Source organism: Rhinolophus hipposideros, assembly GCF_964194185.1.
Source record: "Rhinolophus hipposideros genome assembly, chromosome: 8".
Classification (NCBI taxonomy): domain Eukaryota; kingdom Metazoa; phylum Chordata; class Mammalia; order Chiroptera; family Rhinolophidae; genus Rhinolophus; species Rhinolophus hipposideros.
Window position 1 is genome coordinate 65159817 of NC_138054.1, and position 24444 is coordinate 65184260.

At 45.9% G+C, this 24444-nt stretch overlaps 2 protein-coding genes across 6 annotated transcripts in view; one reads left to right on the forward strand and one right to left on the reverse strand.

Annotated features, from left to right (window-relative positions):
- Nucleotides 1-15417: 15417 nt before the first annotated feature.
- Nucleotides 15418-20729, forward strand: HYI (hydroxypyruvate isomerase (putative); the record flags this gene model as incomplete). 4 transcript variants are annotated; one of them, XM_081055259.1, is made up of 8 exons in its annotated part: nt 15418-15672; nt 15750-15861; nt 16872-16986; nt 17197-17275; nt 17365-17414; nt 17517-17586; nt 17726-17860; nt 19368-20729. In XM_081055259.1, 8 exons carry the CDS (start codon nt 15474-15476, stop codon nt 19388-19390), a joined length of 783 nt encoding a protein of 260 aa, XP_080911385.1. In that variant the 3' UTR covers nt 19391-20729. The 4 variants fall into 4 exon arrangements, with proteins under 4 accessions (XP_080911385.1, XP_080911384.1, XP_080911383.1 ...); XM_081055258.1 differs by lacking the exon at nt 19368-20729 and adding an exon at nt 17967-18126 and having other exon boundaries at nt 15446-15672; XM_081055257.1 differs by lacking the exon at nt 19368-20729 and having other exon boundaries at nt 15446-15672; nt 17726-18090.
- The window catches only part of SZT2 (SZT2 subunit of KICSTOR complex), a 49431-nt gene continuing 43106 nt past the window's right edge, over nt 18120-24444 (reverse strand). For both annotated transcript variants that reach the window (XM_081055256.1, XM_081055255.1), the window contains exons 63-72: nt 24293-24383; nt 23978-24058; nt 23824-23898; nt 21332-21545; nt 20815-20968; nt 20551-20673; nt 20048-20453; nt 19803-19919; nt 19104-19172; nt 18120-19001 (exon numbers count right to left, since the gene is read on the reverse strand). In XM_081055256.1, coding sequence (XP_080911382.1) covers nt 18858-19001; nt 19104-19172; nt 19803-19919; nt 20048-20453; nt 20551-20673; nt 20815-20968; nt 21332-21545; nt 23824-23898; nt 23978-24058; nt 24293-24383 — 1474 coding nt within the window. In that variant the 3' untranslated portion in view covers nt 18120-18857. The remainder of the gene's footprint in view (nt 19002-19103; nt 19173-19802; nt 19920-20047; nt 20454-20550; nt 20674-20814; nt 20969-21331; nt 21546-23823; nt 23899-23977; nt 24059-24292; nt 24384-24444) is intronic.

A 24444-nucleotide genomic window follows, 5' to 3' on the forward strand; every position in this document is an offset into this window, starting at 1 on the left:
AGGGAGATTTCTCTCTTCTCCCCTATTTATTTTTTCATTCATTTATTTATATCAGTGTGGACTCATAGATACTTATGTTATACTTTGCATTATAATCTAGTACCGTTTGACTTACTTGTTTGTTTGTTTTGCTCAAATTGTTCCAGCTTCAGCCATTGAGAGTACTTTGATTCCTGTGTCTTTTTGACATCCCCTCATCTTTTTTTTAAATAAGCATTTCTTTATTTTCTGGCATTATAAAATAACATATGAGGTGTGACGATTAAGTTCACGAACTTATTACAATGATGCTGCTAACCTTTTTTCATATCAGAGGGATTATTCATTACGAATTTGTACCAATTGGACAAACAGTTAACCAAGTTTAGTATTTGGAAATGCTGAAAAGACTGCGTGAAAAAGTTAGACAACCTGAACTTTTTGCAACAATTCATGGCTCTTGCACCACGACAATGCACCAATTCACATGAGACTGTCTGTGTGGAGTTTTTAGCCAGTAAACAAATAACTGTATAGGAACACCCTCCCTACTCACCCCATCTGGCCCCCAATGACTTCTTCCTTTACCCAAAGATCACAGAAATATTGAAAGGAAGACATTTTGATGACATCCAGGACATCAAGGGTAATATGACGACAGCTCTGATGGCCATTTCAGAAAAAGAATTCAAAAATTGCTTTGAAGGATGGACTAGGTGCTGGCATTGGTGCACAGCTTCCCAAGGGGAGTACTTCAAAGGTGACTCCAGCAATGAGGTATGTAGCACTTTTTCTAGGATGAGTTCGTGAACTTAATTGTCCAACCTCGTAGGCTCAATGTGTATATTTTCTTTCCCAATTTTAGTCAGCCATTTCTCCAAGGAGCCCTGGTCTCTTTGATTTGACAATCATATTAGAAACCAAAGTCTGTGTGCTAGCTGTGCTTGTTGTTAATGGGGTATCTTCTTTCTAGGCCCTCTCAGCTGACAGAGCAAAAAAAATATGTCTATATAGTAGTCTGTGTACACACACACATACATATGTGTGTCTATCTAAACATTTATAAATATATGTTTCTACATGTGACCATCTTCACCTATGTAAAGCTAAACATGGGTTTATACTGATGTAAGAAGATGTATTCAATCTCTATGGTAACCACTAAAAGAATAAGAAAAGAATGTAAAACTAACAAGAGAGAGGGAGAAATGGAAAAAAAAATTAGTATCAAAGAAGGCAAAAAAGGAGAAATAAAAGAACAAAACCTTGATGAGACAAATAGAAAACAATGAACAAAATTGTAGATTTAAATGTGTCAGAATAAAATTAGTAGGACATTAACCTCTCCAGATCCACTGTTGTCTTTTACCACCCTGCTCTCTTTGCCTCAGGGCTGACCTGCATGGACTATGTTAATGGCTTCCTCACCTTTTGGCTTCTTCTTGGGTTCAGACAATGCAGATCCTCAGTAAGACAACTCCCTTAGAAGTCCACTTGGGCTGGCTGTGCTCCTGACCAAAAGTCGTTGCTTCTCTCCAATTGGTCCACTCTATAGAAATTTCCTTCTGGATTCCAGAAACTACTCCCTCTCCTCATCCCTTCAGGCCTACGGGTGCTAATAGTTCTGCTGTTATTAGTTCTGGATTACCACATTATCCCTTGTGAGTCCCCTATACACTGCCCAAGACTTAATAAACAGTCTCTTCATAAAACCCTCCTTGAGTTATACTAATTTCAGTGTGCCATCTGTTTTCTATTTGGACTCGGACAAATACAGTAATTGTGGGATCAGGAAATAGTCCCTCAAAATGGGATTCTAGAATTCAGTTGCTCATATATTTGAGAAGCACAGTGATAACCTTGCTGGGGAAGAATTTAAACGTGGGTAATCCATGGCATGTGGTGGCATCATCGTTACTCAAATTATCAATGGTGGCAGCATGTGATGAAATGCAGATGGAGGGTAAGGCATTAAAGAGATCAAGCAGCTCTGACTTAATTGCTATGGCAACAACAGTAGCTATAAAATAGTGGAACCAACTGGATTTTTTTTTTTCACCACCCTAAAAACTATACATAGGGAAAAAGAGAAAATAAAAGCTATGGAAATACAATTAAAAAGACACATGGAAAACCAGAATACCTCCGTGGTGGCATTGAAGGAGTCCCTTGCTTCCAGTAATTGCTGAGTAAATGTGGCCGGGAACCGAGTCTAGGGTCTAATTGTGAGGGTTGTAGATTTGCAGCACCAATTAAATGCTTCACTTTGCCAAGTCTCTCATACCCAGGGAACTCTGGGACAGGGAAGGGGATACATGGATGCCCGAAGGTCAGACTTGATGGGGCTGATAATTTTGACCCTTCATGTTCCTCCAAACCTCTTCTGCGAGCTGAAGAAACTAGCTCTCTTCTGCATAAAAACCTAACAATAATTGCACTAGGGCAATAGCCTCATGAGCTGAGGCTAATTCTCCTTAGGACTCATCTCCTTACCTCTTATCACTTTCAGACCCATAAGAAGGCCCAGATGGAGGGGTATAAGGCCTGCTCCAGAAAAAGATGGCCTCTACATAAAGAGTTACAAAACCTTGCCAAGGTGTAGAGTCCAGAATCTAAAGAAAACATGTGGGAGTGGATTATAAGGGTGTTAGACGAGTGGCTCTCCAGGTGTGGTCCCTGCACCAATGGCATCAGCATCTCCTGTGAACATGTTGGAAATTCAAATTCTTGGGCCTCACTTCAGTTCTATAGAGTCATAAACTCTGGGAGGAAGGCCCAGAAATCTTTGTTTAACAAGATCTCCAGGTGATTGTGACACATCTGATAGTTTGAGTACCACTGATACAATAGACCCATTATATTCCCATTTCCTGAGTCTCCACACACCCTCCTCTATAGCATTATTGCTCAAAGCTGTGGGCTCAGATCAGAAGCACTGGCATCATCTAGGAATTGTTAGAAAATGCAGAATCGTGGGCCCTACCCCAGACTTACTTAATCAGATCCTACATTTAAAAAGATTCCCACGTGATCTGTATGCACAGTAGGCCCTGTTCCACAGCAGTCGTTCTCAAACTCTGGCATGGAACAGAAACACACTTTGAGAGTGACTGTCCCGGGCAAACCAGCTCACTTCTCCCTAACCAGAGCCCTCAAGAAGGCCTGGAGGACACTCCGCTCGCTAAGGTATTAGGGAGTCCTTGAAGGGCTTGCAGTGGTTGTCATCTATAGACTGGAGATGACAATTGGGGACAATGCAAATGAATTGGGTTCCTTGATCTCAATGGAAATAACAGGATCCCAATAGCAGAAAAGGCAGGGTGGCTATGCTTAACTATCAGAGATGAGGTAGGCCCACAATGAGCTACAGATATGGAATGACAGCGTATTGTCATATGTAGGAAACACGCAAAGATTTCTAGAAATGAAATAGTTGGGCAGCCTACGAAGGTGCCATTTGACAAACACAATTGAAAAATTCTAGGTTTCTGGGTAGAAATTGGAGGAGTACTCATAGCCTTTTACCCAATTCCCAGACCTACTTAAATCAGTACACAGACTCAGAGACCCTCAACTGAGGAAAGATCCTGCAATGTGGCCACAGATACTGTGCATCTTCCCCAAATGACTTACAGCCATTTACCAGGGTAACTGTAAACTAGTGAAAGGAAAACACTAGATCTTCCTGAGGTTAATAGGTATTGGCTCTAAATTCACTCTGATCCCCAGGTGCCACCTTGACCAACCAGTGAGACTCGGAACTTATGAAGGTCACTTGATGTGTGATGACCTAGCCAAAGTCTGTCTAATACCGTGTCATGGGGCCTATGGGGTCATTCTATGCTTTATCCCCACTCCCAGAATACATAGTGAAAAGACAGATATATAATAACTGGCAGCATTCATTCTTATATTGGTCCTTTCACCCATGAAATGAACACTAGCATGATGAGAAGGGCAAAGCAGAAGCTCCTGAAACAACTTCCCACTCCTACCCTCACCACACCAAGAAAGTAAGTCAAAAGCAATACTTCAACCTTGGAGAAATTACAGAGATTTGTGCTCCCATCAAAAACCTGAGATATGCAAGGGTGGTGATTTCCAACACATCCCTGTTTAACTAACTTATCTGGCTAGTGCAAAAACCCGATGGGCCATGGAGAAAGACAGTAAATGTTTGCAAACTTGGTCAGTAATGCCAATCACAACTAGAACACCAAATTGTGGAACTTTTACTATGGCAAGTCCACACAGCCCATAGCACCTGGCATTCAGCATTTGACCTGGAAAACATTTTCTTTCCAGGAAAATCTGAAGTAATTTACATTTGCACAGCAGGGCAAATAGTATGCCTTTACCATCTTGTGCCAGGACACTACCGAGTCTTCTTGCTGTCATAATATTATGTGAGGGGAACTCAATCATCTTGATATCCTACAAGACATCCTGGGTCATTACATGGATAGTATTATGCTACCTGGACTTAGTGAGTGAGAAGTGCTTAGGACTCAAGATACCTTTGAAAGATACATGTAAGCCTGCGGCCGAGGGGCCCATCATATAGGTGCTATTTCTAGGGGCTCAGTGGTCTGGGGCATCCGTCTTAAGTTGTTGCCTCTTGAATTTCACACAAGGAAAGAGACATACTGAGATTAGAGGGAGATCACCTTGGACCCCTCTATCTTGAAAGGAGCAGAGCTTTGTTCTCATGGCATAAATACATATTCTGCTAATTTCATTTGCAGACTTACAGAATGCCTTATCCTTCACCATGGTATCAAACTCAATATCACCTCTAAGAAGGGGGCACATTTTAAAGCATAAGTGTGGCAGTTGGCTCATGCCCATGAAATTCACTGACTGGTATTACCATGTGGCCTATCACCTAGAATCAAGTAGCTTAAGAGAATGGTGAAGTGGATTACCAAAGGCTCAGTTACAATGCCAGTGGGAAGACAACATCCTCCAAAAAGTATATGCTTTAAACCAGATGTCAGTATATGGTGCCACCTCCCCCATAGCCAGGATGCATGGGTCCAAGAACAAAGGGCTGGTGATAGAAGTGGTTCTTCTCACTACGGTGTTTCCCCGAAAATAAGACCTAGCTGGACAATCAGCTCTAATGCATCTTTTGGAGCAAAAATTAATATAAAACCTGGTCTTATTTTACTGTAAGACTGGGTCTTATATAATATAATGTAACATAACATAACATAACATAACATAACATAACATAACATAACATAACATAACATAACACCGGGCCTTTTATTAATTTTTTGCTCCAAAAGACGCATTGGAGCTGATTGTCCGGCTAGGTCTTGTTTTCGAGGAAACAGGGTTTTATACCTAATCATTCACTAGAAGAACTTTTGTTTCCATTCTTGCAACCTTAGGATCAGTGGATCTGAAGTTTCTAGAGTCTGCAGTAGTAATTCTTCCACCAGGAAACATGGTCATGGTTCCAAGGAAATAGAAGCTCACAGAGATTTACTCTGTTCACTTTAGGCTTCTCCTGCCACTAAACAAACTAACAGAGAAGAGGTTCTCTAGTTTAGCTGGGGTAATTGATCCTAATCTGATCACTAGGGGAAAATCGTACTGCTGTTACACAACGGGAGTGAGGAGGACTTTGTTTAGGGCACCTCTGATTCTTCTCTTGTTCTCAAGTTCTGGTCAATGGAAAATTGACAACTCAGTGTCAAACCCCCCAAAGACTCAGATCCTATAGGAATGAAGGTCTGAGTCATTCCACCAGGTCAAGAAACTCATCCAGCTGAGGTGCTGCATGACAAAGGGAATTTAGATTGAATGATGGAAGAAGACAGCCGTGATTACCAATTTAGGCCCTATTACCAGCTACAAAAATGGGTACCGTAACAGCTGTGTTTTGTGTTACTTTTTTGCCCCCTGTACTGGTTTCTATTGCTTTGTGACAAATTATCACAAATTTAGCAGCTTAAAACAACACAGTTCGTATTTAGTACATATTAGCTCACAGTTCTGTAGGTCAGAAGTCCAGGCAGGCATTAGCATAGATGGCTGGGTCCTCTGCTCAAAGTTCAAAGGGCTAAAATCAAGGTGTTGGACTGCATTCCATCTGGAGTTCAAAGTCTTCTTTCAGGTTCATGTAGTTGTGACTGACTTTAGTTCCCTGTGGCCATAGGATTGAAGTCTCCATATCCTTGCTGGCGGTTAGCCAGGGCTGCTCTCAGCTCTTAGAGGACATCCACGTGCCTTGTCCATCTTCAAAGGCACCAGTGGAGAACTTCTCATGCACTAATTTTAAATCTCTTTCACCAGGAACAGCCCTGGCCCTTTTATGGGCTCATCTGATTAGGTCAGGCTCACCTGGCATAATCTCCCTTACATAACTGATTTGGGACCTTCGTTACATCTGCAAAATCCCTTCATAGCAGTACCTAGATTCGTGTTTGATTGACTAACTGAGAGAAGGTGTGTGTACACCGTGGGCAGGAATTTTGGGAGGCCATCTTCCAATTCTACCATAACTCTCCTCACTTTTACCCAATTCCTATTTGAAGAACACCAGTAGTAGTGATGCTTTAGATTTTAGGAGGGATTATGCTGGATTGAGATTACCTCAAGAAAAAATGACAGCCAATGAGACGCTGTGCATCCTGTTGATGGGGACATGACTTTTTCACCCACATGGAGGATAAGAGTGTATGTACTGAGTGAGGAAAGAAGGGAACTGTACCAGAGATTGGTGTGTTTGTCCCTCTAGATTTCTTTTCTTCCTTGCTCTCTGTCCAAGAGGATCTATGTTGATTACATAATGGGTTCCCTTGCCCTCTGGCTCTGGTTGGCTTATCTATGGGGAAAGCAGGAGGTTAGAAAAGTAAGGTTAGGGTATTTATTTCTTCCTGCAGGCTGCCTCAAGCTGCCTGTGTCCTTCACCTGAGGGCAGCTAGCTCTATGACCCTCTCCTCCTGGATTTCAGGAACCACACTCCCACCCCCTTCACCCTTTCAGACCTAGGAGGGGTCAGCGCTGTTACCAGCCATTGGTTATTGCATTATCCCATTTATATCCCCTACACCCTGCCCACACATTCATAAATAGTCTCTTTATTAAATCTTCTGAATTATTCTAATTTGAATGTCCCATCTGTTTTCTGTTTTGACTCTAACTGATACAAGAACCTGTTAAGAGATAGACACAGAAGTGTGGCAGATGGAGATACAAATATTACTTTTATTACCACAACTGATACTGGACAATATGGCTGAGGTCTGCTAAGGAAGCAGGCTTGCTAATATTTTACTGCTGAGGTCAGCCTTGTGAGGGTTTGCCCTATAAAACTTATGGCATGGAGGAACAGAGATGGATGTGTGCTTTTTCACAGAGAGGAGGGAGGATGGGATTGAGCTGAGCACTCTGGCTCCTCCTTTTTGCCAAAGTCACCAACCACTTGAGTCACTCTCTTTCCCCTGGGGAAGACCAAGAAGGCAAGAGGCCAGGAGCCTTCCACACAGAAACATGAAGCTTGATAGAAAGGTGGCACTCTGCCAACACTTTGAATAGCAAATGATACTTTAAATAAAGTGAAATTTAAAGCAAAAATAGCCAAAGACTTAATATCCAGAATTTCTATAAAGAACACCTACAAATAATGAAAACACTAAGAGTCCAATTGAGAAGTGGCCAAACGCTACAAATAAGCAATTCATAGAAAAAGGAATATTAATGGCAAATAAACATTTAGAAAGATGTTCAACCTCAGTATAATCAAAGACTTGATTTTTTAAAATATTTTTTCCCTTCAGATTAACAAAAATCTTGAAGACTGATGTTATCCAGTGTTGATGAAGATAAACAGGCACTCACAGACTTTTAGTAGGAATGTAAATTAATAAAGCCTTTTTGAAGGGCAATTTAGCAGTGAATTAGAACTTTGTGCATATCCTTTAGCCCAACGAATCCACTTTTAGAGATACACACTAGAGAAATACTCATATTTTTATACACACAAAAAATGGCATATATAAGGATGCTTATTGTTTGTAATGGAAACAATCTTGTTGTCCATCAATAGGGGAATGATAAAATCTTCATATTCTGGAATAAAATGTAGTTAAAAGAATGGTCAAAGAACAGGAGATGATTGAGTTTACATAAATATTTTTTTCCAAGGAAAGATATATATGTCACTACATATATTGTTATATGAAAAAAAGCAAGTCGCAAAAAATATATACATAATATGCTGGGTAGAATTCATGAGTGTAAAAATTAAACAAGTGAAGAATAAGCTTCTGTAGTCAGGTTTACTGAAATTTTTCAAAATTCCAAATGTAAAAATAAAAAGTTTGAATATTCACATATTCACCCTTTGAGTTATACATACACTGGTTGTATTTAACTAAGTTTAAAGTTTGCATGTGGATGGGTGTGTAATTAGTTAACACTCCATTAGTTAAGACTGCAAGATCCTTCTTGTGTCGCTAACAGCATGCTTATATAAGGGAGGGGCACAAGAAGAGTTTCTGGATGCCATCCAACCACTCAGTAATAGAATAGAAACTAAAGATAAAGTGCCAGTTCTAGGCACCTCCTTTTAAAGATAAGGGTGTATTACACAGAACGGCAAATATTATATTCTTCCAAGAATGTAGATGATCGCTCATGCAAACACAAATTTTGTAAAGTGATTCAATACTGTTTTGTATAATGATGTTATTCAATATACTGTACGTGTGAGATGATTCTGTTTAAATGTGCTGAAATTTTAGTTATACAGCGTTAATGCAGATGTATCACAGATATTCCTTTATACATGCTTGAATACAATAGAAACCTCTGAAAGAAAAGTTTAACCAAAGATTTAGTTTCCTTTTTGGCACAGTTACAAGCTCTCATGAATCCATGTGATATGGACTATTACTGGTAAAACTGAGTAAAGTAGGAAAGTTAAATTCTGAAGCGTTAGAAATGCAGGCTCAATGGCTCAAAAAAACAAAAAGATAGAGTGACACTTGAATGTTGATATTCTTAAATCAAGGCAGCTGTAACTGAACACATGGTTGGATGTGAAAAATATATAACATGATATATAAAATCTGATTTGAACATGCTGTACAAAAGTGATAAAAAGACTGGTAGCTCAAAAAAGAAAGTTAAATAGAAATGAAGATGCTCTTGTATTAGAACAAGGTAGGAAAGACTTAATGAAAATTGGATGAAATAAAAAACATCAGCATAAACTCATGACTTTAAAACATAAAGATGCCCTCTTAGACACTGAAATCCCTGGTTGCTGTGGGGTCATCCAGCATATCACTACAAGCTTTATGAAATTATATAAATTCATGAAATGATATAAATACATAGCCCCAGTGCCCAGGGTTCAGTTCTCTAAATTGTAGTTTTGCCAAGAGAACCAAGTGTTTCTTGAAATGTGCATAATGCTGGATCTTGGAATGGGAAAAGCAAGTTAGTTCTGGGACATCTTATTTTTGGAACAAGTTAAGATGAAGCAATGAAGGCCAGCTGGTTGGTTCCCTTACGGAAGTTCCAAGGGCTGAACACAATGCTTCTCCCGGTTTTCTTTGCCACTGCATTCGTCCATTAGTTTTATTCTCTCTGGCTGACTGTCCCCACGAGGTATGGTTCTATTAAGAAGGAGAAGAGGGAACAGATGTTGGGTAGGGAACTTACAATATCTATAATAGGTACCATGGTTGGTTCAGCTTGGGTCACGTGCCCATTCATTGACCAATCACTGGCTCCGAAGAGACAATCTTATAAGATGGCAGCACTAATTTATACCTTATTAAGTAAATAAGGTGAAGAAGTGGTGAAAGTGATATAGTTCCCCTAAACAAGGGAACTGTTTCCAGGAAAAGAGACCCTCTATTACTTATCTATTGCTGCTAACAATTTACCTCAAAACTCGGTAGCTTGAAACAACAAACATTTACTATTGAAGAGTTTCTATAGGTCGGGAATCTGGGTGTGGCTTAGCTGTTTCTGACTCAAACCTTGTCTGTCACAAGGCTGCAATCAAGGTGCTGCTGGCCAGGGTACAATCATCTTGAGATTGAATAGGAGTGGATCTGCTTCCAAGTTCACTGACATGGCTGTTGGCTAGCCTCAGGTCCTTGCTGGCTGTTGGCCAGAAACATCAGCGCCCTGACACGTAGGTCTTAGAACAGGGCAGGCAGCTCACAATATGGCAGTTGGTTTTCCTCAGAGCAAGTGAGTGAACGAGTGAGAGAGGGCACCCAAGAGAGAAGCCACAACATTTCTGTAACCTAATCTCTGAGGTGACATTGTACCACTTTTGCTGTATTCTATTTGTGAGAAGTGAGTCACTAGGTCCAGTTCACATTCAAAGGGTGGAGGCATGACAATCAGGAGGTAGAGGTCATTGGGGACCATTTTACAGGCTGCCTACCATCGGTTCTGAGCAGGTAATGTAACAAAAGACCGCAACACTGAGCAGTAACGCGTTGAATCTAAAATGTGGTAATTACAGTTTAATATAAACACGCTGAGTCTGTAGAAAATCCTTGAGATTATGATGATACTACAATGAGGATGTTATAAAATGTGATAACAGATGGTGGTAATGCATACAGAAGGTTAAAAATTTTTTTTATTAAATATGTAACAGATACAAAATATGTTAATATATGTAAGATATAAAGAATAGTGATAAAATGAAAATACATGACCACACCAATTAGTGTAAGAGAAAGGGGAAGACCATTACTTTTGAAGTTTCCAATATTACCCCCATCTTTTCCCTTCCAGAGGTCACCATCATCCTGAATTTTGTGATCATCATTCACTTGCTCTTCTTCATAGTTTTACCACAGATATTTGTATCTTTCAAACATCTTACACAGATATTGTTTGATTTTCCCTGCTTTTGACTTAATATAAGTGGAATCATACTGTATGTATTTCTCTGTGATTTGCTTCTTTCACTCAAGATTATGTTTCCGAGATTTATCCATTTGATGTGTTCACAATGATGTTTTCAATTTGATCCAAACTTCACTAAGCTCTTTGTATATTACTCTACTACAAGAGTAAACTTAATTTTATCATTTGAGCTACCAACTTTCTCTTCACTTTTATATAAAACGTATGGCTATACTCCAACTCATCTATATGTAATTTGTGTTAGTTCCACATTTTTGCTATATAAATAGTGCTGCTATGAACATCGCTGAACCTTTTCCTGGTACACTTGTGCAAAAGTTTCTCCAGGGAATACACCTAGGAAAGGAACTGCTGGATCAAAGGTGTATGAATGTTCAACTTTTAGGAGATAATGTCATATTGTTTTCCAAAGTGGCTGTAGTGATTTACACTTCTATCACCAATAAATAAATATTCTAGTTGTTTCCAAACCTAAATTTGATATTGTCTGAGTTAAAAAATTTTGCCAATCTGGAATTTCACTGAGGTTTTGATTTGCATTTCACATATGAGCTATTATTATTATTATTATTATTATTATTTTTACCACATTGACAAACGCAATCCAATGATCAAATGAGACACTGAACTCCACACTCATGTGGTAGCCGTTATCCAAGTAATTATTCACAAATTATTGCGACCTTAACTGTCATACTTGTACACATTTTTTGGTTAAGAGTTAAATGCAAAGAATCAAGATTTGTAATAACTTAGTGTAACGCCTATGTTGCAAAGTGTCATAAGGTAGACAGTCAAATGGTGAGTAAAGAAAATAATTTTCATGGGCATTGTTCTCCTTTTGTATTTATTTTGATATATTAAGTGAAAGTATGGGAAGGGAATTAAGGGGAAAAGTGAATCCTGCACATCTAGTTTATACACCATCTCTCCTGCCCTAAAGGGTATACAAGAAAAGAAGGAGTGGACCATTGGGGGTCGGACAAATTTTGTTCATTGTACAAACCCCAGCAGATGGTGCTTTTGAAGTCTTAAATAGAATTTGCATAGAGATTTACAGTGAAGTATTAAAGGAATCACTTCCCTTAGATGTTACTCTGTATGGTCAACATTGTATTGTAAACACGCTGAAGTTGGGATTGATTAAATTGTTAAATTTAGTAAGATCACATCCTGATTGGACAACATCCAAGAAACATGTTCTAGGACAAGTCAAAGTTCCAAGTATAATGCCAGCTGCAAACAGGCAAGAAATCAGGTGATCTATATGTAATAGCTGGTGGTGGCCTGTTACTAGAGGCGGAGCTAGAGAAACGGGACATGCCAAGCACTTGGATAAACTATGAGGGCAGCCTGGCCCCCAGGTGTCTGAGTTTGCCTGCCTTGGCAAACTTGGGATGGAGGCTAGCAGTGACAACAGTGAAAGCTTGGGTGCTCCTGATGATGCAATTTGATCTTTCTTCTGTCAAAGCTAGCACAGAAAATAGACCAAGATGAGTTCTACTCATGTTTTATTGAAGTATAAACTTACAACATTTTTGAAAAGCAATTTAGTGCAGCCATGAAGAATTTAAACATGTTTCTATTTTTGGACCATGTAATTCCAACCTTAGGAATCTGCCCAATGGGGGTGAGGGAGGGGAGTGAGAAATGGGACCAGACCAGGAGGAAAGAGCGATAAAGAGAAATGGAGGAAAGGGAAGTGCTTTTGTGCAAGCGTGTGCCCGCGTGCAAGGAGCGGTGTGGCCGGTGTGGGTAGGTGGCCGTGGTGGCCGCTGTGGTGGTGGGCTCCCAACCCCTCTCCTCCTGAATCCCCCTCTTCCACCACAGCCCTCTGCCCTCATTCTCTTGCCAACTCTGGCCCCAGCTTCAGGAGGGTGCGTGGGGGTGGACAGCATGCTGAACCGCCTCGTGTCACCAAGAGCTAGTAGATAACTTCAACATTGTAGTTGGGTCTGACATGTTCTTTCAACATCGCGAACTAACTTGTTTATAATCCATTACAATCTTATGGGACCACTGTCATATATGTGGTCCCTCAGTGACTAAACATCGTTATGTGGCACATGACTGTAACAGACGTTGGGCAGGCAAACACTGTAATGGACATCTCTACAAAAGGAATTGAAGAAACCGATTCAGAAATGGGATTGAGAGGTGCATTAAAGTGTTTTTGTTGTGCGTCCACACACGTTGAAAAAACCCTAATGTCCTTCAACAGGGTGGTACGATAAGTTCTGGGCTGTCCAGGTGTGGAACAATAAGCAGCTAATGTAATGACTTTGAAGAATATTGAAGAACACGGGCATAAAAATTAAGGAAACCTCAGCTAAAACTGGAGTCAGGAAGGCCAATAGAGGAAGCTCTCACCCCCTAACACTCATTGTCAATTATTCCAAATAGGAAAAGACATACCTTGCATCTCCAACAGGAAGGTGTATCTACTTTACTACCCTTTCAGGAGGAAGATTTTCTTCTTGCTCAGCAACAAGCCCAGCCAGTGGGAAAGGCCACAACTCAGCCAATGAGAGGTCATGGCCACCCTGAACTCTTTCTTTCGATGAACTTTCATTTTCCTTTTGCTAGTGACTTTTGTCAACTGTAGGTCGTCATCACCAATTCAACACCAACAGGAGTCCCCAATTTGAGGTGTGGTGAGGGAAGAGAGACTTTATTCAGTGAAAACAGTTCAATCATGAAGCAGCACAGCTCTGAGCCAGCTCAGGTGTTACAACTCTGGTGTTGCAACTCAACAGGGTAAAAAGCAACCTTCAAGGGAAACTGAAAGCATATTCCGGGGAAACAGACGAGAAGGTGGCATATACAGTAAAGAGTTCCTGCTCCCAGGCCCTGATTGGTCTGTTCTCATGGAAATGAGGACTCTAATTCCTCACCGTTTGATTGGTCCAAAAAGCAAGTCCTGATTGAACAGAATAGAGCCATTCTGATTGGTCAGTAAAGATGCAAATGAGACTATAGCTACACAGCTCCAATTGGATGAGGAAAATCTCAGTTCTATTGGTTGAATTTCGATCCTAGGAGCTTTCTTGACTCATGTAGGAGCATGGTGCAGGTTTGCTAGTGGGGTCTGTGCAATTTCCCTGAAGTGCAGTGTGCTCTGCATGTGAATTTGAGCCCAATTAACTAAGAAGAGTCCTTTTTGGCAGATATGTTCTTCTTGGAGTCAACACTTCCTTGTCCCACCCTCTTTTCTATAAAAGCCTTCCATCTTGTAAAACTCCTCTGGGTATCTCTGCTTGCCAGATGAGATGTTGCCTGATTCATGAAACTTTGTTTTTTAAATAAATTTTATTGGGGAACATTGTGTTTGCCCAGGGCCCATCAGATCCAAGTAGTCATCCTTCAATCTAGTTGTGGAGGGCGCAGCTCAGCTCCAAGTCCAGTTGCCCTTTTCAATCTTTAGTTGCAAGGGGCGCAGCCCACCATCCCATGTGGGGATTGAACCGGCAACCTTGCTGTTGAGAGCTTGTGCTCTAACCAACTGAGCCATCTGGCTCCCCTACGGGCAGCTCATCGGCAGCTCACAGCAGCTCAGCAGCAATCTCCTGATCTTCAATCTAGTTGTGGAGGGCACAGCGCACGGGCCCATGTGGGAATAAGAACCAGCAACTCTGTTGTTCAGAGCTCCTGCTCTAACCAACTGAGCCATCCAGCCGCCCTCATGAATCTTTTAATAAAGCCAATTAGTTCCTCATATATACTTAGTTGAATTTTATGTTTTAAAATAGGGAAATGCTCACACAATAATATTAAATGAAAAGCAGGCCATAAAACCACATATACAGTATAATTAGAATTTTCTAAGAAAAAACCCTGCACATTTATTTTTTAATCTGTAAGGGAAAGTTAAAGGGTGAGTGGTGTGATAAGTATTGGTTTAAATGTTCTTTACTTGGTCATACAGCTTTCAAATGTTCCATGATGAATGGATGCCATTTTTATAAAAATACTAAGTATCTGTTAAAGTCCCATTCCTTCATTTTAACTGGGCCTTGGAGGCAGGCCAGCTCTTTCTCGTCACCCCAGCCTCAGCCAAAAGGGTGCCTGGGCTCCTCACCTTCCTGCTTACACCCGGGATAAACTGTCCTTGCTTGGCCCTCTCGCTTCTCCTCGTTTGAAATACAGAGGGTGCCAAAAAAATGTATACACATTTTAAGAAAGGAAAAAAACTATTAAAATCATAATACTCAATATATACTGATAACAAAAGATGAATACAAGTGACCATTTGATGTCTGCAATTACAAGAAGTGCTCAAAGTGGTTACCATCAATGTAATTTTTACAGTTTTTTCCTTTCTTAAAATGTGTATACATTTTTTGGCACGTTCTGTATTTCACTTTTCTGGGCTGTCCACAGTTTTTACAACATGCTGCTTTTCTCACCAAAAAAGGCCCGTAAGAGAGCTCCTGGCCTGACTCGCAGCCCCAGCGCGCCCCCAGCCGGGGGACCTGGGCCTGGCTCCTGCGCGAGCGGCCAACGCGCCCTCCCCGGCTCCCCGCCCGCTTCCGCCTTCCGGCGCTTCGGACTCTGAACTGCACCCTCGCTCTTACTGGGCCATGGCTCCGCTGCGCTTCTCGGCCAATGTGTCGTGGCTGTTCCCCGAACTCCCCGGCCTCCCCGCGCGGCTCCGGGCTGCGGGCAACTCGGGCTTCAAGGCCGCGGAAATCGGCTGGCCTTACGCCGAGACGCCCGAGGCGCTAGCGCGCGCGGCGCGAGAAGCAGGGCTACAGCTGGTGCTGATCAACACGCCCCCCGGTGCGCCATGGGGGCCCGGCCAGGGAGCTGGGGAGCCAGGAGTCCTAGCCGGGGGCTAAGGTCCATTCTCTCCGCAGGAGACCGAGAGAAGGGGGAAAATGGGCTGGGGGCCGTTCCCGGGAAGCAGGCGGCCTTCCGAGAGGGGCTGGAGCAGGCTGTGCTGTACGCCAAGGCTCTGGACTGTCCCAGGTATCTAATTCTGTCCTCCTCCCCATCTATGACCCAACACCCTGCCGCACGTGGTTTGGGGTCTGAGAGAAGACGACATCAGGTGTTGAGAGGCTCAGGTGTCTGAGCACATTGGCTCTGCTTCACCCCTGCAGTCGCGGTCCTGGTGTATTTTGTGTTGTATGTTCTTATCAGTTGGCAACTCCTTCATGCTCCTCTCCTGCTGGGAGCTCAGTCTGACCAGGGACATAGCAAAGTAAACATAAACGGTGGAGGGATCCTTTTGAGGACCGGTCAATTCACTGTGGTTGTGGGAGCGGAGCAGGCACCTGTCTGGGATCGGAGAAGGCTTCCTACAGGTGTACTGGTGTTGAACTGGGTTTTAAGGAGTGGACATTTGTTTGATGTAAGGAGCATTCCAGAAAGGGATGCAGTGGCCAGAGGCAGGAAGAGGATTGGTGTGTTCAGCAGAGATCATGAGACTGGAGAGGTAACTTGTCCAGGATGTGGCTGAGAAAGATCAGGTGGTGCTGGCAGAAGGTGAAAGCTCAAAGTGGGGCTGCTCGAATGTCAAATCCTGCAGAGCAAATACGCTGAGAAGGAACTGGCAACAAGCAGTCATTATTGGGGGGAAGGGGGCAGAAATCAGATGGGAAGAAGCAAAGACAGATATAAGAAGCAGAGACAAGCAGCATGGAATTCTTGAGAAGGGTAAAGGTCAAAATAATTTCTGAAAGGAGAGACAAGCATGTTTATTGGCTGAGGACTAAGGCCACGGGAAAGGAGAGGTTGAAAGCACAGGAGGGACCAAGTGAGGGACAGGTCTGTGAGGCAGGTGAGGTCTCAGAAGGGCTGTGGGAAAGGGCTTGGCCTTAGGCTGACACACGAGTGTCTGAGGGTGCTCGGTCAGGGCCAGGTGGTATGGACTAGACACCTGCGGGGTGGGAGGGTTGGCATGGTCGGAGGACAGCTGGAAGGAGGTGCTTCTGTGATGGACTCCACGGCCCACTCCAGTCCCATTTCCCCCACAGGATTCACCTGATGGCCGGCCGAGTACCCCAGGGTGCTGATCGAGCAGCAGTCAGGGGTGAAATGGAGGCAGTTTTTCTGGATAACCTGAGACATGCAGCTGAGGTTTTGGCTCGGGTGAGATGGCAGTGAAAACACATAGACACGCATACTTACACGAACGTGTGTCTGAGTGTGTGCAGAGGGGTTGCCCAGTGTGGAGAGCAGTGAGGCACAAGGCTGGCCTCTGGCCCAGGTCAGAGGGACTGGTGAGGGGCTTGACCAGCTGAAAGGTGGGGGACAAACCTGGGGAGAAGAGCTCTATTCATGGATCCACCATGGTGCTAGGAGAACCTCGTGGGACTGCTGGAGCCCATTAACACCCGCATCACTGACGCCCAGTACTTCCTGGATACGCCCCAGCAGGGTAGGACCCTTAGCCTGGTGCCACCTCCTGTCTCGTTGATTCTTGTGCTCTCCTTGAGTGTCATGGCCCCCTCTTGTTTTCCTTCCCAGCGGCAGCTATCTTACAGAAGGTGGGAAGACCCAACCTCCAGTTACAAATGGTAAGTGCAAGAGAGGGAGTGCCTCCCAGAGAGCCCTTGTTCTCCAAATCTGGGAAGAATGGTGGGGCCTGAGGGTTCTCTGACTAGTAATCTCTGCCCCAGGACATATTCCACTGGCAGATCATGGATGGGAACCTGACAGGAAACATCCGGGAGTTCCTGCCCATTGTTGGTGAGAGGGTCCCTTTCTTTGCTCCTTCCTTGTCTGCTATGCTGCTGTTTCTGTCTTCCCACTCTTCCAACCCCCTACAATCTGTCCTTCCAGCCTTCGCAGGAGCCTGGGCCCCACATCTGCCCTTATCTGTCCCCAGGGCACGTGCAGGTGGCACAGGTGCCAGGCCGGGGGGATCCTGGCAGCCCTGGAGAGCTGAACTTCCCCTATCTATTCCAACTGCTGGAAGATGAAGGCTACAAAGGCTTCATAGGCTGCGAGTACCAGCCTCAAGGTGAGGGGTGGGCCCTGGGCGAAGGGAGCAGTGGAGGGGCAGGTATCGGACAAGGGCTGTTTTCCTCCTCATGGGTTGAGATGCCACTGCCTCCCTCTCCCCTCAGGAGACACAGTGGAGGGCTTGAGTTGGCTACGCTCCTACTGGGATAGGAGGGGCCACCCACAGGCTGGCCAGTGAGGTCCTGCCCTCCGTCCACGTGCTTTTTGGGGACAGTGAGTTGAGCATCCCGAGTCTCTGAATTAAAGACAACCTGCTTAACATTTTCCTATGTGTATGTTATTGGAGACGGGTGAGTGACACACAGTGTCTAACACTTCAGTTTCTCGGGGTCACTTCCCTCCTATTGAGAAGGGACACAGCTCATGCTCAAGTCTTCCAGTTTGTGTCAGTGTTGCTATGGAGATGGGAGAGCTTTGAGCCCACCTCCTCATGTATAAACGAGACACCAGGGGTCCGAGAATAAAGGGATTTGCCCATTGTCACTGGAGCTTCAAAGGTAGAGCTGGGATTGGAACCAAGGTATCTTAGCTCAGTGGCAATGTCCAGCAGCGATGTCCCAGTGGGAAATGAAGACCAGAGGGCTCAACGTGGGAGGCAGGTGGCTGACAGTAATCAAAGACTTGGAGGCAGGATTCAGACACAGGAGCTCTCGGGTGAGTGCTTGCCGCGTGGTGTGAAGAATTGCTGGGACTCCATTAGGTGAGTGGGAAGAAGGACTCCCCATCTGGAAAGGTCCAGAGTCCTAAGAGGAGATGGGCACCTCAGCGAGTTCACCTCACCCCCTGGAGCTCTGGGTTGGTCAGAAGCTGTGAGTGTTTTGGGAGGGGGGCCCCTGCTGCCAGGCTAGGCTACAGACCCCCCCATCCCAGATATATTCACAAAGCTGCTGTGTGTGGGTTTGCACTGGGGCACAGAAAGGCTGGTCAGTCTGCTTCAAGTGGACAGTCTTAGAGGTCCACGATTCGAGGAACAGTCACATTCAGTAGTCCATTCCTCAGAGGAGACGGGTCCAGAGGGTGAAACAGGCTGTGTTGATGACGGACTCAAGGTGGTGGTAGGTGGACACCAGCTGGGCAGGGGGGCTCTCGCTGTCCTGGGGCTGTACTGGGAAGGGCTCTCGGAAAACCACTGTCAGAGACTGTGGGGAATACAGTCGGGGTACAGTGGTGAGAGGTGGAGCATTTGGGGTACAGCCTCCCACTAGGCTGATACAAAACCCCTCACCTCACCCGGTTCTTACCGTCTTTCCCAAGTGGGAATCCAAAAACACAAGAACAAAACAGTCAGTGAACTTCTGATTCAGCACAACCTGTGCAAAAGACAAAAATGAGATGGGGAGTAAGGTGTGTGTGACCTAAGGAGGCAAAGACCCTCCTTGACAGCATCCTGGAAGTGGGACCAGTCTGAGGAAGGCCTGCTTCCATCACCAAACCTGACCCCACCTGCTCTCGTCACCCAGAACCTCATCTCCAAATTGAACCTCGGTTTTCATCCTCCCTGGCAGCCTGTTTAGCCTCATCAGAATGAAGCTGGGGAGCTCGACTGGAAGGTTCCTGAAGTCATCTATCTAGAGGCCCCGCACAAAGCTGGCACTGAAGCCCAGCAATGAAGGAGAGTTCTCACCCTCGACACGACCCCTCCTTGCTTCCTCTCCTGTCCGGATCTTGTATCTCTCTGATCTCCCCTGGGACCGTGCTCTCATGTCTGTCCCTAACGCTCAGCTTTGCAGAGCTCTGGGTTGTCCTCAGGAAATCACATGCGTGGCTCGATGCTCAGGGCTCACAGGGTTTTATGTGTATCTGCAGTCCCATCCCATCTAGGCCTCTCTCCAGAGCAGAGCTTGTTTGGTCAGGCTGGAGCTCCTTGAGGGGACACCTGTCACTCTCTGATGAGGATTTCTGCTGAGTCTACCCATTCTGAGGAGGGTGAGGGGACTTACCAGATACTGAGTTCCCAAATCTGGGCTCTGGAAATGGCGACAGCTCTGAGGAAAGCGGCTTAGGAGAACCTTGATCAGACTCTGATACCAGGAGACGGTCATAGACAGGAAGCAGTCCTGGGGGAGGGTCGACAGGCCTGGATCTGCTGTCCCAGAGCCACTTCTGAGACCCTTGCACCCTTCACCCTGGCTGCCCACGGAGTTCCTAACAACATCTCAAACCCTCTTGGAACCCACAGCCTTACCAGCTGGGGGTCGATGTCCCCAATGGACTTGGCATGGACTGCTTCTAGGAGCTCTTCCAGCTCGGCCAGGGCCAAGCGCCCCCCAAGCCGCAGCCGATCAGGTCCTGGTGGCTCCAGTAAGAAGAGGCGCTTCCATAGGGTGTCCCGGCGGCAGTGACCTCCTGCTAGCCGTACCAGTTGAGCCAGCCGTGCCCGGGCCACGCCCACCTCTGCAGCCAGCGGGGGGAACAGAGGAGCTGGTCCGGGGGCCAGACCAATCCCCGAGGCCTCCCTAGGGCTACCAGCTGAGCTCCCAGGAGCCTCTGGCTCAGGGGGCAGTCTGGGCGGCTTCCGGAACCGGCGCAGGTCAGCAGTGAGTCGGGGGAAGAGCTCTCGTTGGCTGGTAAGCACCACGAAGAACTGCAGCCTGCGGTGACAAGAGTGTGGTGGCTGCAGGAGGAGACACACAGCAAGGGCAGGGGGCAGGGGGCAACAGGCACGTTCAAGGTGGGGGATCTGCTGACCGTAGAACATGCCGCTCTGCCTCTCCTTGTTCTTCAAAGGGTGCAGCACAGTGACAGACAAGCAGAGACACATCAAAGTCATCCTGGTGACGAAGTCCTTCAGAGTCCAGGTAGGAGCCTGAGCTGTGCGATGGGGATGAGATGTCAACCCTGAGATTCTAATAAAGCCAAACTCACCCAAGAAAGCACGAGTCTCCCTACTGCGAGGACGGCCCTGACCACAGTTCCATCAGAGTGCGTGTAGATGTCCCCTGTCCGCCTTACCTGTGCCAGGCCGACACCAGGGCGTATTCATTATGTTCTGGGCCCCCTGGCCGGGCCATCCGCAATGGCTTCATGTGGTAGGAGCTGGCATGGTCAGCCACATAGTTGTACAGCTGGTGGGCAGCAATGAGTGGGGTGGGGAGCTCCAGTGTCCCTAAGAGGCAAGTTACAGGAGACAATGAGCCTGGGATAGGCACACTTATCTGGGGGGGTTGAACGGTGAGAGTCCTGAAGGCTCTGCCTTTCTGGGGAGCTTCTGAGGTCCTGTGGAACATTGAGATGGGACAAAGTGGCTCAGGACAGACAGAGGGCAGGGTATACAAAGTCTAAACTGATATGAAACAGACTGTGAAGAAGACAGAGACATGGGGACAGGGGCCAAATGCTATGAGGCGATTAACAATATGGGATAGAGAGACGAGGTCTGGCCCTGGGAAGTGGTCCCAGTGGCCATGGCCTGGAGACAGTTTGTGGCCTGTTCTTTTCCAGGTTCACTGGCTTGCCCCTGGGCACTGACCTTGGTAAATGTGATTACGGCCGAAGTGGGGCCCATCAGGGTGGTGGGCCAGGAAGTGTCGCAGGAAGGTGGTGAGGTGATAACCGTGCCTCAGCACCAGGTGGGCGCCCAGCACGTGTTGGTGCACAAGGCGCAGGTGGAAGTCATAGCTGAATGAATGCACGTGCATCAGGTCCCGCACCTTGTCACACTCCTCCGTGAACAGCATGGACAGCTGGGGAGGCGGAGACGCTGGGTTAGGAGGCGGTGGCACAGGCTGCACAGCACTCCCATTTCCCTCCCTCTCGCCTGGGAAAAGACAGCTCAAAATTCACCCTGTTGCTGGGGCCTCCCCTCCGCCAGACGCGCTTCTCTGGGAAGCCCTCCTCACTATACTCTCTGTTTTATACTGTACTGTAACTCTGTTTACATGAAACTGACCCCTTGAGAAGATGGGTCTTTTTACTCCGTATTCCAGATTCCACTAACGTCTGGCACAGATTCACTGATGCGACAAGTCCTCGAGTGCCTGCTGATACTGTTCTAGGTGCTGGGGATATCCACTGGGACATAGAAATAAACCCCTTCCCTCAAGGAGCTGACATCCAAGTAGTGGGGAGATAAGACAATAAACATTAGGCAGTATATAAGTACAGAGCATGCAAGAAGGTGGTGTTATGGAAAAATCCAGTAGTAAAGCAGTTGCTGTTTTAAACAGGTGGTCAGAGTAGGCAGATGTGTATTTACTATCAGGAAGTTTTTCCTCACCCCTTCCCTTCTCTCCAGCTTTATTTTCCCATCAAACTGCGTGCTCTTCCCACGTACATCACATATTCTCTCTACACTTTTGTACGTGCTATTTCTTTGCCTGGCATGCTGCGCTCCCTGATCCCCAAACCTGGCTAACTCCTCATTCATACAGCTTCATCGGGGATATCCTGCCAAGGCTAGGCCAGGCTGGGCCTCCTCTAACTGATCTGCGAATGAATGGATGAATGAACCATTGACGCAGGAAGAAAGGAAGGAACAGATGGAGCTGACGCTTCTCTTGGTGAAAATCACCGTTACTGAAAGTGTATTAACAACTGGATCTGTGGTGCTGGAATGGCAGAATCTACATGACCATTTCCTGGGGGGCATTGGGCCTAAGAGTTAACAGGAAAGGAAATAAAACTGTAGAAGAAGCGATAGCCTAGGAGTCTAAGTAGCTGCATGACCCTGGGTAAGTCACACTCTGATTCAGTTTCCTTATCTAACATGGAGATGAAGTAAAGGTCTTCATAAAGTTAGAGGCAGGGTAATAAACTGCAGTAACCAAGGATGAGCCTCAGAGTCAGAGACCCAGTACTGGCCCCCTGACTAGCTTTGTGTCCTGAGGCAAATTCCTCATCGGCGAGGCACCTGTTTCCTGATCTGTACAGCAGGAGTAAAACTCTTCACTTAGTATATATACTCAGCACTTCATAAACAACAGCAATAATACAGCAATCCAGAATTCTAAGTAGGGTTAGAGATTAGGTAAGTGGGAGCAGAGAGAGCCTCGCTGGATGGGGATCGGGGAAGAGAAGCCAAAAGGACTTCAGGAAGCTCAAAAGAATAATGGGGGTGGGTCCTTCCCGCAAATGCTATAGCCATGCATGGAAAAAGGACTTGCCTATCCATAGCTCCCTTCTGAACACTCTGGCCTGAGTAGGTTCCTGCATATAGTCACCCAGCTTTTCTGGATCACATTACCCTGTGATGCCTGGATTAGGTGTCCACACCCAAGTCAAAGCCAACCAGCTGACCAGATAGGAGAGGAGTCTGCTGTCTGGACTGGACGGCGACAGACTGGACCCAGGCAGATCATGGTCTCTCAGAAACTACGTGTGAGGCGCAAAGAGGTAACAGGCCCTCACATGACACGTGTGACAACCTGACGGAGCTGAACTCACTCAAGTACAGCGGGCTTCAGGTCCCTGACCTCACTCAACCCTCGCACTCATTCTGAGCATCCTGAGTCCTTGGCCCTAATGGGGTACAGAGGCATAAATAACAACTAAGGGACAGGTACGCTGCGCGGGTGGGAACTCTAGGCCACGTTCTAAGTGTTAGTCACCACACTGACAATGCCAGGCTGTCTCCAGCTCTAGATTAGGCCAGGAATGCCCAGGGCTCCCACGTCCCCATGTGTCAGATTACCCACGATGCTCAGATGTCCTCACTGTCTAACCATCTATGGTTCTGGATGGACCACAGTGCTAGGCTATTGTCAGTACCAGAATGACCCCAGGCCAGACCAGCCACTTGTGGCTGCCTTCTGCCCTCTTGCTACAGCTGAATACAGCTCTGGACCAGCTGCAGAGTGAGACTGGTGGACAGTCCAGTGACCAGAATGACCCCCGACCTAGCCAGCCACAGCACCAGATCGCCCCTGGGCCAGACTGCCTATGCATTGCTTTTACTGGTCACAGCACCCTGAGGATGGACTTACTATGCCTGAGAGATCACATTCCTCTGTCCCTTCCACATACCTGAGAGTTGACGGCTTGCCCCATGGGGATTCGGGAACACTCCAGAGCAAACTGTTTGACACAGAAGTAACAGCCCTGGGGAGAGGGTGAAAATGAGGGCAGGAGTGCAGTGACGGGGTACTGGCTCTACGCACCCAGTACCCCTCCTGCTCACCTGGAAAGTCAGCTCCATGAGGATGATGCCCCCAGGCAGTGCCCGTTGCAGGTGGTATGTGGTGACTGGAGAGCCAGTGCTCTGAAGAAAGGAAAAAGATGGGTTCAGAGGCAAGGGTTGGGGGTTCCCCAGCCTCGGGCCAGCAGGAAGTCCCTTGGATCATTGACTTTAATGGTGTCAGGCTGGGATCAACAACCTCAGTCATCACCCAGGCTCACTGACCTTAGGACCTGGGGAAGTAATTCAGGCTTAATGACACTGGTGTCTGGGGCATCACTGAATCACTGTCGGGGAAGGTACATGATGGCGTGTTACCTTGGGGCTCCCATCAGTCTTGGTTTTAGGGCAGGAGAAGGAGCCCCGACCCTCTGTTCCAAGGATAGCCATGGCCCGCAGACGGCTGGTGCTGCAGGAAAGGAAGAGGGACAAGAGGATGAGACAGGCCAGTGGGATGAAGGATTATGGCT